We start from the raw sequence: 24137 nt of genomic DNA on the forward strand, positions 1-24137 counted from the left end.
ATATTAACCTGTTTTAATGATACTCCTGAATCACTATGACCAATAAAATATTTTCAGGAGTGTACTTTTTACCGACCTGGGATTTACTTCAAAGTGCACTCACCCTATTGCTTACACCTATCAAGTTGTTTCAGATGGTAAATCATTTTCCAAGTGTTCTAATGAAATGTCCATATAAACAATCAAAATGTCTGATAAGTGCAATAATGAAATTTACATATATTGCTAAGAATGTGAGAGTAAGTGGAGTCCCCTACCAGGTCTCAATGCAAGGCCACCAGCAGTAATGTCAAACACCCTAACCACTGTCCCAATAAGGGATATCTGAAGGGCATGTGCTTATTGGGCCAGTATAGTTATGCCCTGTCCAGAAAAAACCCTAACCCCTCCTACCTAGGCACTTGTGTAAATCTGAAACAACTTGATAGGTCTAAGCAAAAGGATGAATGCACTATGAAGTAAATCTCAGCTCTGTTAAAAATACACTCAATAATTTTTTGGATTGATCATAGTGATACAGAAGTATCATTAAAACAGGTTAATATGCAACTATACAGAAATCCCTTAAATTGTTTAAATATGTAAATCAAGTCAATAATAAGAGAATTGTCAACTTAACTGATCTTAATGCTGTAAACCAAGAGGTTGTGAGTTCAAATCCCAGGTGAGGACATGTTAAATAATRAATGCATAATGTAATCATGTATGTCAAAGTGTGTAAACACTATGTTAAAAGCACTTTGTGAGTATCCCTAACTTTGCCCACAGACAAAAAGAGCTGTGAATGGTTTAGCGGTTCACCAATCAGGGCCTTGGTGGGCTTGGCAACAGTAACAAGGTGTTCTTGCAATGTTTCCATAGAATATGATGTTGGAATATTCTCATAACCCTCAGAAAACTGGACCCAGGAATGTTATTGCAACATTCTCATGAAACGTGTCTAGAACTTTAATTTCTGAGAACATGGCAACCATGTCCTGTGTATGTCTGGTGGAATGTTGATGAAACTAGACACATGAATGTTCTTGCAACGTCCCATAAAACGCATCTAGAACATTAATGTTGTAACAGGGGAATGGGGAGTCAAGTCAATTCATTAACAGCAGAGTGACATCAGCTCCATTGGCTCTATTGCATTATTGAAGACACGCTGACCCTGCACTAAAAGCAGGACTTTTCAATTAACAGACCATGTTGTAAATGTCACACTGCAATCAATAGACCACTGGCCAGCCCCTCTGCAAATTGCCCCTGTTCCCTTTGGTGGTTCTTTGGTGGTTCGTCCCAACCCCCACTCTGCACTTCTCTCTCTCACTTCTCTTCTGACTGTCTGTCCCCCATGACCCCTCATAAACATGACCACCATCTTTATTATTGTGATGTGGGCTGGGCCATCTGAGACCAACTACTCTGGTCTACCCATAGATACAGTAGGACCTTAGCCTTCCATGTCTCAGAATCGTAGAATTGACTTGACCTTGGCATAACCTTCAAAATACACTCAGTTTGGATAGTTCCATTCCATTGGCAGAATGCTGGTAGACTGACTTCTTTGCCCTGTACCTCATCTACTAAACTGACAGTAGCTCAGATCTCAATTACCTTAATGTGCCTTTTCTTCTAGCCCCTGATGGTCCCCCACAAGATGTGCAGCTTGAAGCTTTCTCCTCTCAGAGCATCAAAGTGTCCTGGAGGGTAAGATACATTTAACCTGCTATTACCACTAGGACTGAAGAACCCTTACTGCAGCTCTATGGTCTGTTAGCTACATGGTCTGCTACACGTCAGGGCCTTGAGGGCCACAACCATTCTTCTGTCCTTAAAGAGCTTTTGAAAAATACAAATTTCCCCCAATATCTAATGTGCGTTCCCCTCTCCTCCTTCTTCCCTCCCCCAGGCTCCTAAGAAGCACCTCCAGAACGGAGCAATTCGAGGCTACCAGGTGGGCTACAGGGAGTTCAGCTCCGGGGGAAACTACCAGTTCAATGTCATCACCATGGAGACGACGGGGGACAACGACCACAGTGAGAGCATCACCCTGGACAACCTGAAGAAGTTCACCCAGTATGGGGTGGTGGTGCAGGCCAGCAACAGTGCTGGGACTGGACCTTCCTCCCAGGAGGTCATCTCTACCACACTGGAGGATGGTGAGGACAACGGGCACATGCACGCACGCACACGGGCACGCACACACACACACACACACTGCCCTTAGCTATCAGTGACAATATGGTAGACAGTGAAAATCTTATTGATTTCACAATATTGTGGTGCATCAAGGGTCAAATGGCTGATGTTTTGTCTTTGACGGAAGTGAACTCCCAGGATGGAGCTTTATTGCCATCTAGTGGATAGTGTTGGTACTGCTGGTGTAGTGTTTGTGGCGGTCATTATTGCCATGGCTCAAGAAAGCATGATGAATGCTAGATCCCCCCCAAAAATTCAAATGAGCATTTTGAAGTTGACTTCCATTGTCCTCCAAGAGTAGCTCAATATTTTCGTCTCTTCAGTAAACTCTTCTGTTCATGCTTCTGGTTTTGAGAGTGAGGTAACGGTGTTGTTTTTCCTCCTGCCTGGTTGTAACAGTTCCCAGTCGACCTCCAGAGAACGTCCAGGCCACGGCGGCATCCCCAGAGGTTATCTCTCTGTCCTGGCTGACCCCTCCTAAAGATGCCCTCAACGGCATCCTGCTTGGCTTCAGAGTCATCTACTGGGCCAACCTGCCGGACGGAGGTACAGCAACACACAGTACACACACACACAGAGAAGGATGTAGACATTATACTGTATCTTGCCTGGTCCGTAACTCTCTAAGACACACTGTATATAGAATGCTGTCTCTTATACACATCTAGATGTGTATAAGAGACAGCACACACACAGAGAAGGATGTAGACATTATACTGTATCTTGCCTGGTCCGTAACTCTCTAAGACACACTGTATATAGAATGTATACAGTATCAACATGATTCACTATGCATGAAAATTGAAGTGGATGAATGAGACATATTAGCAGTGACCCAGGCTTTCTAGTCCAATTCAGGCAGCCTGGCATGGCATGCAGTCGTCATGTGCTGGGGAGACATCAGAGTGACCGCTTCTGACAGCCACGTTACCTTTGACCCCTCATCTGTCATATCATATCCTCGCTGATGGCCCCTGGATGCACTAATAGAAAAGCACCGCTCACAGCCTGACAGCTCAATCTAGTTTGCATAGTAACAGTGCATTTCATAGCGGGACACGCTCCAGAGTCCCAACAATACTACAGCCATAGCCATGTGTTGCATATATTCTATACATATTGATATCGTATGTAACATTGAGTATGAATACAGCTCTTATTCATTTAAATGAAATATGTCACTCATTATGTGTGATAAAAAAATCATGTTTATGTATTTATTGTCTAAGACACTTGTCTAAACCTTCAGCCAGTGTCTGTTGTGCTCTTCATATATTCAAAATATGAGCAAAGTATCATGGGTTGTTAAAACCTCATGCACCAGCAGACGGGGCTATAGGCCCTTTTTCTAAGTTGGTGGAACAACTTTGTTTTATTCATCCAACACTGCTGTTCTAAACATTTGGCTCTATCCCGTCTCTGCAGTAATCAAACTCAAAATAATGTTTTATTTTATTATTTGCATTCAAGCACTCAATGGTGTATATTTATCACCCATTTCATGAGTCAGAATAGTGATTACAACTATCGTAAACCACAGCATATATTGTACTATACATTTCCAAATCACAGTATTCTGACTCGTAAACCTTTCACTCACTGTTATATCCCAAAGAAGTGCTCTGAACAGCCCACAACACAACCATAAAGGATGGAGCTATAGAGACATAGATGAACAGATTCCAGCTAGTGTAGAACACCTGAGCTGTTAATATGCTATGGCTGCATTGGGACAGTTTGACGTTTGAATGGCATCATTAAAGAGAGGGAGGAGGAGGGAGGGAGAGGGAGGAGGAACACCTGTACTAACAGGGAGGATGGAGCATTAGCAGACTGTGGCTCATATTCAGACTGCAGGAGAGGAGGGAAGAGAGAGAGAGGGAATGGAGAGAAGACAGAGGATAGAGAAAGGAGGGGGAGAGAAAGAGGAAAGTGAAAGAGAGAGAGAGGAGAGAGATGGAGAGACATCTATAATTCAACACTTAGAAACATTGTCAGAGTCAAGGAGAAACACACCAGAACAGACCTTGGATGGGCTTTTCAATCACGTGTTATGTATGTTCACCGCTAAGACATCCTTGGCCATCTTATTTTATATATGTGATATACTGTACAAGTATATCACATACAAAGYGATAAAGACATGGAATGGCCTCCCCTCCTCCCTGAAAGCTTTAGGCAGCCTCCAAGCCTTCTCATCCGAGACAAAAACATGGGTTAAGTCCAATCAAAAGTGTGCACACTGATTTTAATCTAATAAACCACAGTGACTTTTTAATGCAACAGAAAACACTCTAGAACACACACATGTGTATTCAACAGGTGCAATAACTGGGCTTTGTTCAATATTTTGTCTTTACTAGGTGTTTTATAACCCCAATATTATCAAGTCCAACAGCATGTGCAATGATTTTTATGTGTAATGTCTTGCGTTCTGTTTTGAATAATGTCTGATGTATCAAATGTATTCATGTTTATTTGTTCACCTGCCCAGGGATTGCAGATGTATATTAGCTGTTAGCTAAATCTGGTGCAATGCATCACTTCTCACTCCTAAACCTTATGTTTTGTTGTACTGTAATCACATGTTATGTGAATAAAGTCATACCAGATAATTTAAAAAAAAATCATGACAGCTGTGATGGAAACAGGGAGTTTCGGTACAATTTTTAAAATGCCGACAGATCATTTGTTCGATTGACATGGGGGGGGGGGGATCTTTTTGTGTCTGTAAAATGTACTATGTGAGAAATTGCAGTGGAAACGCATTTCTTTTGCAAATATTGATATAACAACCATCGTATCGAAGTAACGCGATGACATGGTGTGTGGTCCTCCCACTGCGACTCGGGGAAAACATGCAATTTATTAGACTACAGCTGAAAAAAATTATGATGCCTTGTGAAGTTCAAGGTGGTCTTGATGCTCCTTTCCAATATATATCAAGCACAGGAGGTTGGTGGCACCTTTATCGGGGAGGAAGAGCTCGTGGTAAAGGATGAAGCGGAATTAGTGGAATGGTACCAAATACATCAAACACATGGTTTCCATGTGTTTGTTGCCATTCCATTCCATTCCATGTGTTTGTTGCCATTCCATTTGCTCCTTGAGCCATTCCATTTGCTCCTTGAGCCATCCTCCCCTCAACAGCCTCCACTGATTATCGAGGGTGATTGATGCTGATGATGCTTGACTGCTGTTTGACAAATAAGAATATTCTCGCTCTTATCCCTAATAATCTCATCATGTAGACTAGCGTACCCGCACAGCTTACCCACACTGTATCGGCGAGCTGTTGGCTAGAGCGCACATGCCAAGACCACAGGAGGCACATTTTCTACTTAACGCAGCAGTTTTTGGGACAAAACTAATCGGTAGAGTTGAAAATACGATGGAAACACATTGAACTTTAGATTTTTATTCGGTACATGAAAACCTAAGCAAAAAAGTACATTTTGTGCACTACATCATCACCCACTGATTTTATCTGCTGAAAGTGTGTTTGGTGGAAGCACCACTGGTATGAAAATGCACATATTCTCTTTATGCAGATTTTTGAATATTTGCATTAAAATCGGTCGCCAATTGGRTGTAAACCTAGCTATTGTTATTGTTTTAAATTAACTTAATTAAATATATATATACACTGAGTGTACAAAACATTAGGCACACTTCTTTCCATGACAGACTGACCAGGTGAAAGCTTTGATCCCTTATTGATGTCACCTGTTAAATCCACTTCAATCAGTGTAGATGAAGGGGAACTAGGATTTTTAAACAATTGAGACATGGATTGTTTATGAATGTGTGCCATTCAAAGGGTGAATGAGCAGGACAAAATATTTAAGTGCCTTGGTTTGAGTGCTGGGTTTTTCACATTAAACAGTTTCTTGTGTCCTGATGAATTGAGACTGTTCCGAGGGAAAGGGGGGGGTGCAACTCAATGTTAGGAAGGTGTTCCTAATGTTTTGTACACTCAGTGTATATTTGTGTATTTTATATATACTGAACAAAAATATAAATTCAACAAAGAACAATTTCATTGATTTTCCTGAGTTACAGTTCATATGAGGAAATCAGTCAATTGAAATAAATAAATTAGAACCTAATCTATGGATTTCACATGACTGGGAATACAGATATGCATCTGTTGGTCACAGATACAGTCAACATACACTTAGGTTGGAGTCATTAAAACTCATTTTTCAACCACTCCACCAATTTCTTGTTAACAAACTATAGTTTTGGCAAATCGATTAGGACATCTACTTTGTGCATGACTCAAGTCATTTTTCCAACTATTGTTTAAAGACAGATTATTTCACTTATAATTCACTGTATTACAATTCCAGTGGGTCAGTAGTTTACATACACTAAGTTGACTGTGCCAGCTTGGAAAATTCCAGAAAATGTCATGGCTTTAGAAACTTTGAATAGGCTAATAAGACATCATTTGAGTCAATTGGAGGTGTACCTGTGGATGTATTTCAAGGCCTACCTTCAAACTCAGTGCCTCTTTACTTGAAATCATGGGAAAATCAAAAGAAATCAGCCAAGACCTCAGAAAAGAATTGTAGACCTCCACAACTCTGGTTCATCATTGGGAGCAATTTCCAAAGGCCTGAAGGTACCACGTTCATCTGTACAAACAATAGTACGCAAGTATAAACACCATGGGACCACGCAGCCGTCATACCGCTCAGGAAGGAGACGCGTTCTGTTTCCTAGAGATGAACGTACTTTGGTGTAAAAAGTGCAAATCAATCCCAGAACAACAGCAAAGGACCTTGTGAAGAAGCTGGTGGAATCAGGTACAACAGTATCTATATCCACAGTAAAACGAGTCCTATATCAACATAACCTGAAAGGYCGATCAGCAAGGAAGAAGCCACTGCTCCAAAACTGCTATAAAAAAGCCAGACTATGTTTTGCAACTGCACATGGTGATAAAGATCGCACTTTTTGGAGAAATGTCCTCTAGTCTGATGAAACAAAAATAGAACTGTTTGGCCATAATGACCATTGTTATGTTTAGAGGACATAATGGCCTGCAAAACATTTTTGTTCATGGCCCTAAGCATTATGGGATGTTAATTGCTTAATTAACTCAGGAATCACACCTGTGTGGAAGCACCTGCTTTCAATATACTTTGTATCCCTCATTTACTCAAGTGTTTCCATTGTTTTGGCAGTTACACATACAGTACCAGTCAAAAGTTTGGACACCTACTCATTCCAGGGTTTTTCAGAATTTTTTTCTATTTTCTACATTGTAGACATCAAAACTATGGAATTATGAGGTAACCAAAAAAAGTGTTAAACAAATTAAAATATATAATGTATTTGAGATTCTTCAAAGTAGCCACCCTCTGCCTTGATGACAGCTTTACACACTCTTGGAATTCTCTCAACCAGCTTTGAGAGGTAGTCACCTGGAATGCATTTCAATTAACATGTGTGCCTTGTTAAAAGTCAATTTGTGTAATGTCTTTCCTTCTTAATGCGTTTGAGCCAATCAGTTGTGTTGTGACAATGTAGGGGTGGTATACAGAAGATAGCCTTATTTGGTCAAAGACAGAGTCGATATTATGGCAAGAACAGCTCAAATAAGCAAAGAGCAATGACAGTCCATCATTACTTTAAGCGATGAAGGCCAGTCAATCCGGAAAATATTAAGAACTTTGAAAGTTTCTTCAAGTGCAGTCGCAAAAACCATCAAGCGCTATGATGAAACTGGCTCTCATGAGGACCGCCACAGGAAAGGAAGACCCAGAGTTACCTCTGCTGCAGAGTACAAGTTCATTAGAGTTACCAGCCTCAGAAATTGCAGCCCAAATAAATGCTTCACAGAGTTCAAGTAACAGACACATCCCAACATCAACTGTTCAGAGGAGACTGCGAGAATCAGGCCTTCATGGTCGAATTGCTGCAAAGAAACCACTACTAAAGGACACCAATAATAAGAAGAGACTTGCTTAGGCCAAGAAACACGAGCAATAGACATTAGACCAGGGGAAATCTGTCATTTGATCTGATGAGTCCAAATTTGAGATGATTGGTTCCAAACGCTCTCTTTGTGATGATCTCCGCCTGTTATTTTCTACATTGTAGAATAATAGAGAAGACATCAGAACTATGAAATGGAATCATGTAGGAACCCCCCCCAAAAAAGTGAAGCATGGAGGAGGAGGTGTGATGRTGTGGGGATGCTTTGCTGGTAACACTGTCGGTGATTTATTTAGAATTCAAGGCACACTTAGCCAGCATGGCTACCACAGCATTCCGCAGCGATATGCCATCCCATCTGGTTTGCGCTTAGTGGGACTATCATTTGTTTTTCAACAGGACAATGTCCCAACACACCTCCAGGCTGTGTAAGGGATATTTGACCAAGAAGGAGACCGATGGAGTGCTGCATCAGATGACCTGGCCTCCACAAACAACCCGACCTCAACCCAATTGAGATGGTTTGGGATGAGTTGGAGCACAGAGTGAAGGAAAAGCAGCCAACAAATGCTCAGCATATGTGGGGACTCCTTCAAGACTATTGGGAAAGCATTCCAGGTGAAGCGGGTTGAGAGAATGCCAAGAGTGTGCAAAGCTGTCATCAAGGCAAAGGGTGGCTACTTTGTAGAATCTAAAATATATTAGGATTAAAAAATAAATAAATTGGTTCCTATATGATTTCATTTCATAGTTCTGATGTCTTCTCTATTTTTAGAAAATAGTAAAAATAAAGTAAAACCCTGGAATGAGTAGGTGTGTCCAAACTTTTGACTGGTACTGTATATATTTACCTGTAGGGTAGAAGCAACTTTTCATCTAAGTTAGTTAGTTAATTCTGCATTTGACAACTCTTGATGTCCTTGTTTTTCTTCCTTCCTTCCTTCTTCCCTGTCTCTTTTCCTTGCTATGTACTTCTCTTTCTCTGCCTTTCTCCTCCCCATATTTTTCTAATTGCTCTCTATCCCCTCCTCTTCTTCTCTCTCTCAGAGCTGGGGGAGATCCGTAACGTGACCACCTCTAAGCCATCTCTGGAGCTGGATGGTCTGGAGAAGTACACTAACTACAGCATCCAGGTGCTGACCTTCACCCGGGCAGGAGATGGGGTGCGCAGCGAGCAGATCTTCACCCGCACCAAGGAGGACGGTACGCACACTAGTAGACCAGGACACCTCAGGCACTGATCTAGGATCAGCTTACCCTCCCTAAATTCTAACCTTAACTATTAGGGGGAAGATGCAAAACTGTATCATAGTAAATTGGGGTTAACCTAGAGGCCAGGGGCCAACTGGCAGGTAAACCGTGCTTAGATCCGCATATCCCCTCTTGCATTATGGAAGAGCATGTTGCCAAGTATAAATCATTTTGACAGGACTTCTGTTTGAATTTGGTGTGAAATTWTAGAAATATGAGTTGATAATCGGTGCAGACAACTCACATTAGTAGGTGAAAAACTGCAGCTCCAGCATATTGCAGATCGCCATGTAGCATAAGAAGTTAAGGCACGCTCACTGGAATGACAGATTTTGACACTGACAAAATTTAAATACAGAGTGGTTTCCTTAGATGTTGCTCAAAACAAGGATACGGGTAATAATGTATATTTCCCTATTTCACGGTTTTCCCTCACCAGTCCCTGGTCCTCCGGCTGGCGTGAAGGCAGCGGCGGCGTCTAACTCAGTGGTGTTTGTGTCGTGGCTCCCTCCTCTCAAACTCAACGGCATCATCAGGAAATACACTGTCTTCTGCTCTAACCCACACCCCACGGTAAGGAGGGCACAGAGTACAGGGTCGTAGAGCATAGTGATGAAGGGAAGTCAGTGGTGGGCATACAATAAATTTGAGGCCTAACATAATTGGAGGAGAGGAAGGCACCAGGTTCAGGGGCTAGACTAGATATGGCATGAGAGGTCTTATAAACCATCCCTCCAGCTCACATTGTCAAGGCTGTGTCATCAGTGTTCAGCTCCAATGATTGATAGTTTGTTACAGACATTTGGAATAGGTCCTGTATCTCTCTGCTAACATCATGCCGGTCTCTCCCCTCCTACAGGTGAGCAGTGAGTTTGAAGCAGCTCCAGACATCTTCTTCTACCGTATCCCCAACCTGAGCAGGAACCGTCAGTACAGCATCTGGGTGGTGGCCGTCACCGCAGCCGGCCGCGGAAACGCCAGCGACATCATCACCGTCAAGCCCCTGGCCGAGGGTAGGTGGAGCTAGGGCTGTTGCGGTGACCGTATTACCGCCACAGGCGGTCATGAGTCATGAAGGTAGTCACGGTATTTAGGCTTCTCCAAGCTCTGATGCTGCTGATGGTCATTATTAGTCTACCAAACTTGCTAATTGCCTGGTACTCAGCACTATATTGTCCCTCTAATCACTCTGACATCAATGCAAATGTATTCGTGAATCTAATCAAATACTTCCCATGAGCCCATGTTGCACAACATTTCTATAGGCTATGCAATTGCGGGAGAAAACAGAGTGATGGCCGCTAATAAAAAGACGAGGATCCCATCAGCTTTCTATAGGCTAGGCCTACTATATTTATTTCTCAACTTTCCTAATATTAAGCACATTGCTTATATTTACAACAGGAGTATAGCCTACATGGCTGGCATGAAAATAAACCACGGGGAAAAGCGTCATCCATTCGCTATTTAAGTGCATTTTTCCCCGCTGCCCGTTTCGATACAGGTGCATGATAATGGTCCATTCTAAATCAAAACAAATGTCACACATATATTATTTAGTATATGTAAAGACAAGATTAAAGAAGAGTCTGATGGGTTTCAATATTAGCCTATCACTTGTGAATTATATATTATCACTTGTGAATTGTCAGGACCTGGTTACAAACTCGGGTCTCCGGTGTGAGAAACAGTCACTTAGCAAACTGAGCCACTAATAGTCGGCAGAACCCAGAAGATGAGGCAGACACAGTAGTACTTGAGACGGTGTTTTAATAAAGTAAAAAGGAAAGTTCTTCAGGCAAAAATATAAATCCACAACGTCAAAAGTAATTCCAAGAGAAAAAGGTATATACTCCAAGTCATAAGGTAAATCCACAAAGTGGTAAGTACAGCAGGGAAAAAACCTCAAAAGAATAATCAAAAAATAAATGAGAMCAAAACCAGAGTACCTCAAGAGAATCCAACAGGAGTAACAAATGTTCACAGCATGGCTGGGTGCTAACATTCAAACACAGAGCAAAGAACTGAGGAAAACTAAGGGTTTAAATACATTCAAGGGAAACGAGGCACAGGTGCAAATAATAACTGGAAACAAGGGAAAACAAAAGGGTCAAAAAAGCACAAYGGGGGCATCTAGTGACCAAAACCGGAACAAWCCTGGCCAAATCCTGACAGTGAATGATACCCAGCATAAGAAACAAATACTTTTTTTGTGTGACCTTTTCTTATCATGGTAGTACACCTCATGTAGCCTAGCCCATAGGCCTATATGTTTTAATAAGGTTTGTATCACAACTAAAGTGGCCAAATTACTTCTTAAAATTAAGCACATTAATCCGCTTTACAAGGGATGTAGAGCATATTTAAGCAGTGCGTGAGATTTATGTTTGGGGAAGATAATTTTCAACATAAAAATGCACCTTTATAATAAAAGCATTTCAAGCATAATTGCATTTGTGGTCACTTTTGGTAATGGTGTTTTCCACTAATGGAACATTTGCGCTTGTAGCCTACTACCATGTGCGCATTGCTGCGTTTATAATGTGAAGAAATAGCCTAATAGTTTATCAACATTTTAAGCTAAACGTTCTGATCTGTTGCGTCAGTAACATTGCATAAAAACGTATTTTTGACTCTAGTGGTTGTATTAATTTGGGATCTATCTCACAACTGTCCCAGACTATGCTTGGAATATTATAAATTTCTCGCACAGAATAGAATAGGTCGACTTTTGTACTATGGGGATAGTAGATTCACATAGGCTAGTGCTTTTACTGTTCGTTAGGCCTACTCATCTTGTTGGCTGACGAAAAGTAAATGTGGACAGTTCTTCCAATATCTTCAATATGCACCTCGGAATTGGATAAGGACGTGCACAGTTGCGTCCCCGATGTGTCTGTCTTCACTTGTAGCCTGTGAGAAAGACCTGATCACGTGATGGAGAGCCATGTGAGTGAGAGGCGCTTCGGATTGCGCAGCACTCTCAGGGAGAAGGGCACAACACAGTACTCCGGGTCGCAAAAGGCATGGATTTTTTTAGGCTACATTACGGCCACAAAGGAGATCCCGCCGTGGAATTCGAGGCATTATCAAGTGCTTGTCAAATTGTGAATGAGAGACTATTGGAGTGTAAACAGCATGCGCAAAAAAACAAAGCAGAGCTCATGCCTTTCAAGCAACTTTTTTCAAATGATCATTAGTCTCATCTTGCAGCATTACAATGTATTAAAAATCAAAACATATAGCCCAACGTTTGTAGAACAACTAAAGTTACATTAATAACTCTAAATTAAGCATATAAACTCAGCAAAAAAAGAAACACCCTTTTTCTTATTCAAAGATAATTTGGAAAAATCCAAATAACTTCACAGATCTTCATTGTAAAGGGTTTAAACACTGCTTCCCATGCTTGTTCAATGAACCATAAACAATTAATGAACATGCACCTGTGGAACGGTTGTTAAGACACTAACAGCTTACAGACGGTAGGCAATTAAGGTCACAGTTCTGAAAACTTAGGACACTAAAGAGGTCTTTCTACTGATTCTGAAAAACACCCAAAGAAAGATGCCCAGGGTCCCTGGTCATATGTGCCTTAGGCATGCTGCAAGAAGGCATGAGGACTGCAGATGTGACCAGGGCAATAAATTGCAATGTGAGACGCCTAAGACAGTGCTACAGGGAGACAACACCTGCACAGAATCGGTACATCCGAACATCACACCTGCGGGACAGGTACAGGATGGTAACAACAACTGCCCGAGTTACACCTGGAACGCACAATCCCTCCATCAGTGCTCATACTGTCCGCAATAGGCTGAGAGAGGCTGGACTGAGGGCTTGTAGGCCTGTTGTAAGGCAGGTCCTCACCAGACATCACCTGCAATGATGTCGCCTATGGGCACAAACCCACCATCGCTGGACCAGACAGGACTGGAAAAAGTGCTCTTCACTGACGAGTCACGGTTTTGTCTCACCAGAGGTGATGGTCGGATTCGCGTTTGAGCGTTACACCTGTCTGTACTCTGGAGCGAGATCAATTTGGAGGTGAAGGGTCCATCATGGTCTGGGGYGGTGTGTCACAGCATCTTCGGACTGAGCTTGTTGTCTTTGCAGGCAATCTCAACGCTATGCGTTACAGAGAAGACATCCTCCTCCCTCATGTGGTACCCTTCCTGCAGGCTCATCCTGACATGACCCTCCAGCATGACAATGGCACCAGCCATACTGCTTGTTCTGTGAGTGATTTCCTGCAAGACAGGAATGTCAGTGTTCTGCCATGGCCAACGAAGAGCCCGGATCTCAATCCCATTGAGCACGTCTGGGACCTGAAGGATCGGAGGGTGAGGGCTAGGGCCATTCCCCCCAGAAATGTGCGGGAACTTACAGGTGCCTTGGTGGAAGAGTGGGGTAACATCTCACCGCAAGAACTGGTAAATCTGGTGCAGTCCATGAGGAGGAGATGCACTGCAGTACTTAATGCAGCTGGTGGCCACACCATATACTGACTGTTACTTTTGATTTTGATCCCCCTTTGTTCAGGGACACATTATTCCATTTCTGTTAGTCACATGTCTGTGGAACTTGTTCAGTTCATGTCTCAGTTGTTGAATCTTGTTATGTTCATACAACTATTTACACATGTTAAGTTTGCTGAAAATAAGTTTGCTGAAAATCAGTTGACAGTGAGAGGACGTTTCTTTTTTTGCTGAGTTTAGGAGTACCTATTTCTTTGTTAACCGCTCAGCACAGAATAGCCGCCTGAGTACACTCCCTCAAATTGTTTGAAGAAAATATCCTTTCTACTTTATTCAGCTTAGTTCAATTTTATTCTTCATACTATAAAATAATATAAAATAAAGCCACGGAATTATAAGCAAATCTTGTCTGCTACATTGACTAGTGTAGCACCCAGCCATTTGACAAGGACAAAGTATGCTATCATTTTCTTCTGAAATAGACTACATATCATGCTTCTTTAGACCTGTCTAAAATAAATGATGGATTCATTGTGAAGGTGTAGGCTATATTACATGGATTTATTAGACTCTTTAAAATGGCTTGCTTGTAAGCTAGGTGTGAAAGCCAAGAGATGCCAAATGTGTTTATGTTAATTAACGGTCAATTATCGTGAGACCGACAGTTATTTGCTTGACGATCACCGTCTAACGAAATTTCGTGAGCACCACAGCCCTAGGTGGAGCTTATGGTTTCACTTCTCAGTATTCAGGGGTAGATGATAACAAAAGGTGTATCAGTCTCTGAATGATTTTAGGAGACACAAAAGATGATGTTTGAGTTGTGTTTTTTTGTCAAAGCTATGATCAGAGCATCAGAACATTTAAAGGGGCGCAACCCTGAGAAACTCTCCCTATGAGGTAAATAAGGTGAGGAAAGAATAGAGGAGGCTATATTATGCCCGCCCCCTAACTCAGGATGTGAATGTAGCATCAAACTGAATGCAAATAGGTCTGCTATTCCACCCTGTCAGCACTGTGCTTCTTTGTGAGAGCTGATAAGCTGAGGGTGAGCAGTGATAGCCAGTGTAGTGTTCTCATCCTGCTAGAGGCAGGGGTGGTAAATGTAGTCCCCACTCTGGAGCTCCAGACCTGATGTGTTTTAGATATCCGTCTGCTGCCCGACCAGCCTGGTTCCAAACAGATTACTTTACATCTGTCCAAGTACAGAGATGGGCTCTGCATGTGTAGAGGTGAATTCAATAAAGATGAATAAGGAACTAATATTGTATACTGCTTTTTTAGAGCTTCACTTGACAGTATTTGGGATTGATTTCCACTTTTAGGAGTATTCCATACATTTTGTTGTACCAAGCGAACTAAATCAAGTCAGCCCAAGTATTTAAAAGTATTTGACCCAGTTGTGGTGTGTTTGTGTGTGCAGCTCCTGCTCAGATTCTGACGTTCAACGGCACCGTGACCACACCCTGGATGAGGGACATCGTGTTGCCCTGTAAGGCGGTGGGCGACCCAGCCCCCACGGTCAAGTGGCTCAAGGAGACGTGAGTACAGGAAAGTCTGACCCACAGCTGGGGAAACACATCATGCTGCATGTAGGACAAACAGTAGCACTTAGTACAGACTGTGTTTTGAGTAACTTTTAATGCTTTCCACTTGAACTAAATACCAGTGAAAAAACAGTGGCTCTTTGTTTTTACAGTATCCTTTCACACTCATCAGCAGAATGTTAAAAAATCATAGTTGTTTACATGTACTACACACAAAAAAGTAGGGGTAACATTATTCAAGACTTTTAAATGATTTTCGCTGCTGCGTATCTCACCGTAGTTCATTTTCTAACTGTCTCTCGTACATTTGTGATTCAGCAATGGAAGCCCCGCCCCTGCTGTGATCGACAGTAGACGCATCATCCAGGGCAATGGCAGCCTAGTCATCCGCACAGTGAAAGCTGAGGATTCTGGGAACTACACCTGTGTGGCTAGCAACAGTTTTGGGCCAGATAAAATCATCCTCAACCTGCAGGTTCAAGGTAACCAGAACGAGTCTGGGGTGGAACAGTACAGTATACCACTCAATTCAAACCAATTCTCCATTTTATTGATGGTCATAAAAACAGAAATGTGTTCACGGTATGTAGTGAAGCGCATTCGGAAAGTATTCAGACCCCTTGACTTTTTCCACATTTTGTTACATTACAGCCTTATTCTAAAAATTATAAAATATTTTTTTCACCCTCATAAATCTACATACAATACCCCATAATGACAAAGCAAAAACAGTTTTACATTTTTTTTTGCACATTGACATACGTATTCAAACCCTTTATTCAGTACTTTGTTAAAGCATCTTTGGTAGCGATTACAACCTCGAGTCTTCTTGGGTATAACGCTACATTACAAGCTACAATACACACCTGTATGTTGGAAGTTTCTCCCATTCTTCTCTGCAAATCCTCTCAAGCTCTATCAGGTTGGATCGGGAGCGTCTCTGCACAGCTATTTTCAAGCCTCTCAAGATATGTTAGATCGGGTTCAAGTCTGGGCTCTGGCTGGGCCACTCAAGGACATTGAGATTTTTCACGAAGTCACTCCTGTGTTGTCTTAGCTGTGTGCTTAGTGTCGTTGTCCTGTTGGAAGGTGGACCTTTGCCCCAGTCCGAGGTCCTGAGCGCTCTGGAGCAGGTTTTCATCAAGGATCTCTCTGCTCTGTTCATCTTTCCCTCAATCCTGACTAGTCTCCCAGTCCCTGCTGCTAAAAAACATCCCCACACCATCATGCTTCACCATAGGGATGATGCCTGGTTTCCTCCAGATGTGACTCTTGGCATTCAGACCAAAGAGTTCAATCTCAGTTTCATCAGACCAGAGAATCGTTTTTCATGGTCTAAGAGTCCTTTAGGTGCCTTTTGGCAAACTCCAAGTGTGCTGTCATGTGCCTCTTACTGAGGAGTGGCTTCCGTCAGGCCACTCTACCATAAAGGCCTGATTGGTGGAGTGCTGCAGAGATGGTTGTCCTTCTGGAAGGTTCTCCCATCTCCACACAGGAACTCTGGAGCTCTTTCAGAGTGACCATCGGGTACTTGGTCACCTCCCTGACCAAGGCCCTTCTCCCCCGATTGCTCAGTTTGGCCAGGCRACCAGCTCTAGGAAGAGTAYTTGTGCTTCCAAACTTCTTTAATTTAAGAATGATGGARACCACTGTGTWCTTGGGGACCTTCAATGCTGCATAAAGTTTTTGGTACCCTTCCTCAGATCCGTGCCTTGACACAATCCTGTCTTGGAACTCTATGGACAATTCCTTTGACCTCATGGCTTGGCTTTTGCACTGACATGACATGCTGACATGTACTGTCAACTGTGGGACCTTATATAGACAGGAGTGTGCCTTTCCAAATCATGTACAATCAATTGAAGAAACATCTCAAAGATGATCAATGGAAACACGATGCACCTGAGCTCAATTTTAAGTTTTCTTAGCAAAGGGTCTGAATAATTATGTAAATCAAGTATTTCAGTTTTTTATTTGTAATACATTTGCAAAAAATTCTAAAAACATGTTTGCGCTTTGTCATGATGGGTTATTTTGTGTTGATTGAGGAAGGAAAAATGTATTTAATCAATTTTTGGATATTGGCTGTAATGTAACAAAATGTGGAAAAATGTAAGTACTTTCCGAATGCACTGTATGCCCCTTGAGATAGGACCTAATTAAAATCCATGTTTTTACTTCTAGTTCCCCCAGACCAGCCTCGTCTTACCGTTACCAAGACGACTACCACATCTATCACTCTGTCCTGGATACCAGGAGACAACGGAGGCAGCTCCATCAGAGGTCAGACTCCAACACAGCAAGCAGCAACACTAACTATTATAGGAGATTTTATTGTTTTACCTTGGAAAACAGGTTACTGACTTGATTAAATAGTGTCCCCTATGAGCAACACCAGGATGGTTGTTTAGCAGACAACAGTGTATCAGCCTAACCTCTCTCTCTCACATCAGGCTACATCCTGCAATACTCAGAGGACAACAGTGAGCAGTGGGGCAACTTTGCCATCAGCCCTAGTGAGCGTTCCTATCGCCTGGAGAACCTGAAGTGTGGCACCTGGTACAAATTTACACTGACGGCACAGAATGCTGTGGGGCCAGGGCGAATCAGTGAGATCATCGAAGCTAAGACTCATGGGAAAGGTAGAGAGATGGTGACATCCTTTTATGTATGTTATGAAATAGTGACTCCATTGCTTTGACACAATTCATACAAAACTGATACTTATGAATGGACCGATCATTAAAGTGTGTGTGTGGTCTGACTCCTCTCTCCTCTCTGCCCAACAGAACCCCAGTACTCTAAAGAACAGGAGCTCTTCACCAGTATCAATGCCACGCGTGTCAAGCTCAACCTGATTGGCTGGAACAACGGCGGCTGTCCAATCACATCCTTCACGTTGGAGTACCGTTCGGTGGTGTCTCCCACGTGGACCACGGCCCAGCGCACCTCTTTGATCAAGAGCTACATCCTGTATGACCTGGCCGAGGCCACCTGGTACGAACTGCAGATGAAGGTGTTCAACAGCGCCGGCTCAGCAGAGAAGAGGGTCAAGTTCGCCACACTCAGCTACGACGGCAGTGAGTTCACTTGTCTCTTCACTGATGCTATACATACTGCAGCAAGTTATAAGTTGAAAGATATACACGCTTAGATTGACTTAGTCAGGATAACTGAATGAAAATTGAAGAACTGTATTTTAAAAGGCATTTACCTTCCCATCCCTTGAAAATTGTCACAACTGATCGAGTCTCCATCAAATATGTTAATTTACGGCGTAGGTACTATACCTGCCTTAGAGCAGAAGTAAATGAATTCATATTTTGCTATTTACTGGTGCTGCCATTAAAGAAGCTGTCTCATGCAAGTCTCATGCAACTGATGAATGCGGCAGTAAAGTACCTCCAATAGATTTTCTGCTGACTCCAGTGGCCGTGGTGGTTGTTGTGTCTGCTGCTGCTGTTTATGACACCTCCATCACTGCCCTATCGAGCGCTCTGCGCTGCATGAATTAAATAATTATGTGATCTACCGACTGCAGAGGGGCTAGAGGGGGGCAACAGATGAGCAATCACCTGCCAGTGCCAACACCCCCCAGTCCCATAGCGATTCAATGACCTTACCCAACCCTAAACCTTACCACACACACACACACACACACACACACCACACACACACACACACACCACACACACACCACACACACACACACCACACACACACACAACACACCACACACACACACACACACACACACACACACACACACACATGCCCCAGCCATAAAAGAGCTGACTATTCAGCGAAGAAGGAAGAGTTCACCTCTTTTAAGTAGTGCTTCAGTTAACTGGGCATTATTGGAAATTCGGCAGAAGGTCAGGTGCTGATTGCAGGCAACACAGTGCTACAACAGCTTGTTGGAGTAGATTGAGTGGGATTGCCTTTTGCCTTTTGCCAGGCGCTTGCTGCATGTTTTAAACATTAACACAAAGGTCATTTAGTATTCATCGACAGACCCTGTATAGACTTAATTGACAGTGAGTGTACGAAATGATAGGAACACCTTCCTAATATTGAGTTGTCATGCGGTAGCAGAGAGAACAGTTTATGACTTGGCTGACTGGAGTCTTGGAAATGTTTTGTTCACTGTGTGTATATTTGTATTTGGCTGGTGTTTTGCAGTCATTGTCTTCTCTACCAGGTCTGGTTTACACACTTGACAATCCTGTGGTTAAGTACAAGAAACGTACATGGTCTTGTCATAACAAATATCATAACAGTTTGTCAGCTAATTACATTTCTATGACCTCTCCCCAGGTACCATCGCTCCCCTGGTGAAGGCCCCGACGGTGAGTGCGGGCAGTACGTCCAGTAACGAGGGTCTGAAAATGGTGACCATCATCTCGTGTGTTCTGGTGGGCATCGTGCTGGTCTTCGTCCTGCTACTTGTGCTCAGGAGGCGGAGGCGGGAACAGAGACTGAAGAGGCTTCGAGGTGAGAGGTCACAGCAGCAACATGATTGGTTAGATTTCAGTAAAAGATTTCTGTAACTATTGTCAAACTATTTTCAAGTATACTAAGAGAATCATCTGCATGTAATGTGATTTTTGTTCTTGTTTGCTCTGTAGATGCTAAAAGTTTAGCCGAGATGCTGATGAGGTAAGCATGAGCAGTTTGATACATAACTTAATAGATAGTTAATATTGTTTAGTGCATTACTGGAAGAAGAACACATTAAATACTGTTTCTATGGAATCATTTCAGAATCACTATTATCTGAATATCTTATGCAGTGTGTAATGAGATCTGCATTGACCTGTGTATGGCTTCCTGTGTTCCCCGTGTAGTAAAAACACACGACCTGCAGACACCATCAACAAGCAGCAGCAGACCATGAGAATGCACATCGACATCCCCCGAGCCCAGCTGCTCATAGAGGAGAGAGACACCATGGAGACAGTYGGTGAGTGGACACTGATACATTATGCTGCTTTCATGTGTTCTCTGAATTATCGGCAACTTGTGACTTAAACTTACAGAAAGCTCCCAGACACCCCATAACTCATAATGAGCTTCCAATTAGGAAATACGAGTGGGACATTTGTGTAACATTGGATAACAATATGTGAATATTACATATTTGTGGCCTTCCAAGTGTTAGTAGTGCCTACTGTGGCTATTGTCATCGTACTGTAGGGACCATGTTTGTGAAAGCTCTCTTTCTCTTTCAGATGACAGGTCCACAGTGCTACTGACTGACAATGACTTTGGGGAGACCCAGAAACAGAAGTCGTCTACGGTTACCCACACTGTCCACTACCAGTCCCTGTCACAGGCCACCGGACCTCTAGTGGATGTATCTGACGCTAGGCCAGGAACCAGTAAGTCCAGTACGAACATCCTCTTTACATTACTAGAGGTAAAACTAAAATGAATAAGTGGTATCAGGATTGCATTAATACGGCTGACACTGATACAGCTAGAGTGTATTCTAGACAACCAGATGGACTTTATTCAGCTCCAGTCCTCAGAGTCATCAGTAGCATTATGATCAGTGCCACTACCATCTCCACTGATGTTATTCACACAGATTAACAATTCCTTTCAGCACAATGGCTATTGTTGTTATATTATTTACATAATCTGAACATGAATGATTATGTACAGGGCCTTCAGAAAGTATGCATACCCCTTGAATTATTCCATATTTTGTTGTGTTACAGCCTGATTTCAAAATTGATTAAATATACAGTATATTTTTTCTCACCCATTTACTCACAGTACCTCATAATGACAAAGTGAAAACATGTTTTTAGAAACTGTAGCAAATGTATTGAAAATGAAATACAGAAATATCTAATTTATATAAGTGATTTCAGCTGTGAGTCTTTCTGGGTAAGTCTCTAAGAGCTTTCCACACCTGGATTGTACAACATTTGCCCATTATTMTTTTCAAAATTCTTTAAGCTCTGTCAAATTGGTTGTTGATCATTGCTAAGATAACCATTTTCACGTCTTGCCATAGATTTTCAAGTATATTTAAGTCAAAACTGTAACTCGGCCACTCAGGAACATTCACTGTCTTCTTGGTAAGCAACTCCAGTGTAGATTTTGGCCTTGTGTTTTAGGTTATTGTCCTGCTGTAGGAGAATTAATCTCCCAGTGTCTGGGGGAAAGCAGACTGAACCAGGTTTTCCTCTAGGATTTTGCCTGTGCTTCATGATTTGCCTGTGCTTAACTCCCCAGTCCTCAATGATTACAAGCATACCCATAACATGATGCAGCCACCACTATGCTTGAAAATATTGAGAGTGAAACTCAGTAATGTGTTGTAATGGATTTTCTCCAAACAGAACACTTTCTATGTAGGACATAAAGTTTTTTCCCCCACATTTTTTTGCAGTATTACTTTAGTTCCTTGTTGCAAACAGGATGCATGTTTTGGAATATTTTTATTCTATACAGGTTTCCTTATTTTCACTCTGTCAATTGGTTAGTATTGTGTTGATCCATCCTCAGTTTTCTCCTATCACAGCCATTAAACTCTGTAACTGTTTTTAAAATCACTATTGGCATCATGGTGAAATCCCTGAGTGGTTTCCTTCCTCTTCGGCAACTGAGTTAGGAAGGATGCATGTATCTTTGTAGTGACTGGGTGTATTGATACACCATCCAATGTGTAATTAATAACTTCACCATGCTCAATGGGATATTCAATGTCTACTTTTTTTATTTTTACACATCTACCAATAGGTGCCTTTCTTTGCCAGGCGTTGGAAAACCTCCCTGGTCTTTGTGGTTGAATCTGTGTTTGAAATTCACTGCTCGGCTGAGGGACCTTACAGATAATTGTATGTGTGGGGTACAGAGATGAGGTTGTAATTAAAAAAACATGTTAAACACTATTATCGCAAACAGAGTGAGTCAGTGCAACTTATTAATATAATTATTTTCGTTTTAAACCTTTATTTGACTAGGGAAGTCAGTTAATTCTTATTTACAATGACGGCCTACCCCCGGCCAAACCCAGACGACGCTGGGCCAATTTTGCGCCACCCTATGGGACTCCCAATCACAGCCAGATGTGATACATTCTGGATTCGAACCAGGGACTCTAGTGACGCCTCTCGCACTGAGATGCAGTGCCTTAGACCGCTGCTTCACTCGGGGGAAAATGATGTGACTGGTTAAGCACATTTTTACTCCTGAACTTATTTAGGCTTGTCATAACAAAGGGGTTGGATACTTAATTGACTCAAGACATTTCAGCGTTTCATTTTTAATCAATTTGTAAACATTTCTAAAAACATAATTCCACTTTGACATTATGGGGTATTGTGTGTGGCCCAGTGACAAAAACATCTCAGGCTRTAACACAACAAAATTAGTAAAAAGTCAAGGGTTGTGAATACTTTCTGAAGGCACTGTATGTGTATGGTATCCAAACAAAAAATGAGCCTATTTGCAAAGGACTGCAGTCAACCCAATCAAACATTCTCTTTGACCATGATGATTTTCTCACTGCTATTGTAAGCTCTATGTATTTGTGTGAAAACAAGAAGACCCGAGATGAACTCCATGTGCAGAGATATTGTGATGGTGGGGGTTTTCTCTTTGTTGGTTTATGTCAGGATAGAGTGTCCAGCCTCATTGCTATACCCAGCTACAAACTTTAAAACTCCTTTAAAAACACAGTCAGCTTAAAAAACAAAGCATTGCATTACTYGAGATGAGCCCTTGCTAAGTGACATAACACCCTGGTGTGTGACTGTGATGTAACATCCTGTGTCCTTCYTCCTCAGACCCCACAGCCCGCCGCACAGCCAAAGCAGGCCCTGCCGCACGCAACCGCTACGCTAGCCAGTGGACCCTGAACCGACCACACCCGCCAGTCTCGGCCCACACCCTAAGCACTGACTGGAGGCTGCCCACGCCACGGGTGGCCGGATCTGTGGATAAGGAGAGTGACAGCTACAGTGTCAGCCCATCTCAGGACACAGGTAACAACGCACCTGAAGACGAGACAAGTCTGTAACAACAGCTGTAACCGTCCCCATATAAGAATGTCTGCAACATYACCCTTAACCATGTCTATAACAAACCTTTCACCTCTGTATTAACAATATATAGGCCTACAATAAAACTTGTAACAATGCCAACACTTAATAACAAATATAATGCTAGCATTAGCCCCTAACTGCTTTACTAGCACAACCTCTAACCCTAACCCCTGGTGTAGACCGAGCGCGGAGCAGCATGGTGTCTACAGAGAGCGCGTCATCCACCTATGAGGAGCTGGCGCGGGCCTACGAGCATGCCAAAATGGAGGAGCAGCTGCGCCACGCCAAGTTCACCATCACAGAATGCTTCATCTCGGACACGTCATCGGAGCAGATGACGGCAGGCACCAACGACTACACAGACAGCCTGACATCCAGCACGCCCTCCGAGTCAGGCATCTGCAGGTTCACCGCCTCCCCGCCCAAGCCTCAGGACGTCAGCCGAGTCATGAACATGGCCGTGCCCAAGGCTCACAGACCGGGTGAGGCCGCGTAGACACATAGCTAACTCTGCTATAGCTAACACTTGAGTCCTGAGCTCTGTTGCTAACCTGTTGCTAACCTTCGCTAACCTTCATCAGGCCTGTAATGCTATGGGTTTGTAAATATTTACTGCTGATGTATTCACTCAACTGTTGAATATGCTGAAGATAATGATATAGTAATGC

The 24137-nt window shown here is 42.6% G+C and overlaps 1 protein-coding gene across 3 annotated transcripts in view; it reads left to right on the plus strand.

The window, feature by feature from the left end:
- LOC111981410 (cell adhesion molecule DSCAM) overlaps nucleotides 1-24137 on the plus strand; it is a 143149-nt gene that overhangs the window by 113649 nt on the left and 5363 nt on the right. Inside the window, exons 16-32 of one of the 3 annotated variants that reach the window (XM_024012656.2) lie at nucleotides 1625-1695; nucleotides 1898-2147; nucleotides 2587-2733; nucleotides 9181-9336; nucleotides 9824-9957; nucleotides 10244-10397; nucleotides 15286-15403; nucleotides 15728-15891; nucleotides 17594-17692; nucleotides 17863-18051; nucleotides 18199-18489; nucleotides 19727-19903; nucleotides 20038-20068; nucleotides 20257-20372; nucleotides 20641-20799; nucleotides 23212-23409; nucleotides 23649-23951. In XM_024012656.2, coding sequence (XP_023868424.1) covers nucleotides 1625-1695; nucleotides 1898-2147; nucleotides 2587-2733; nucleotides 9181-9336; nucleotides 9824-9957; nucleotides 10244-10397; nucleotides 15286-15403; nucleotides 15728-15891; nucleotides 17594-17692; nucleotides 17863-18051; nucleotides 18199-18489; nucleotides 19727-19903; nucleotides 20038-20068; nucleotides 20257-20372; nucleotides 20641-20799; nucleotides 23212-23409; nucleotides 23649-23951 — 2757 coding nt within the window. The remainder of the gene's footprint in view (nucleotides 1-1624; nucleotides 1696-1897; nucleotides 2148-2586; nucleotides 2734-9180; nucleotides 9337-9823; nucleotides 9958-10243; nucleotides 10398-15285; nucleotides 15404-15727; nucleotides 15892-17593; nucleotides 17693-17862; nucleotides 18052-18198; nucleotides 18490-19726; nucleotides 19904-20037; nucleotides 20069-20256; nucleotides 20373-20640; nucleotides 20800-23211; nucleotides 23410-23648; nucleotides 23952-24137) is intronic. The other 2 variants (XM_024012657.2, XM_024012658.2) reach the window with 2 other exon arrangements.

The sequence above is a fragment of the Salvelinus sp. IW2-2015 genome, linkage group LG20 (genome assembly GCF_002910315.2).
Source record: "Salvelinus sp. IW2-2015 linkage group LG20, ASM291031v2, whole genome shotgun sequence".
NCBI classification, from domain to species: domain Eukaryota; kingdom Metazoa; phylum Chordata; class Actinopteri; order Salmoniformes; family Salmonidae; genus Salvelinus; species Salvelinus sp. IW2-2015.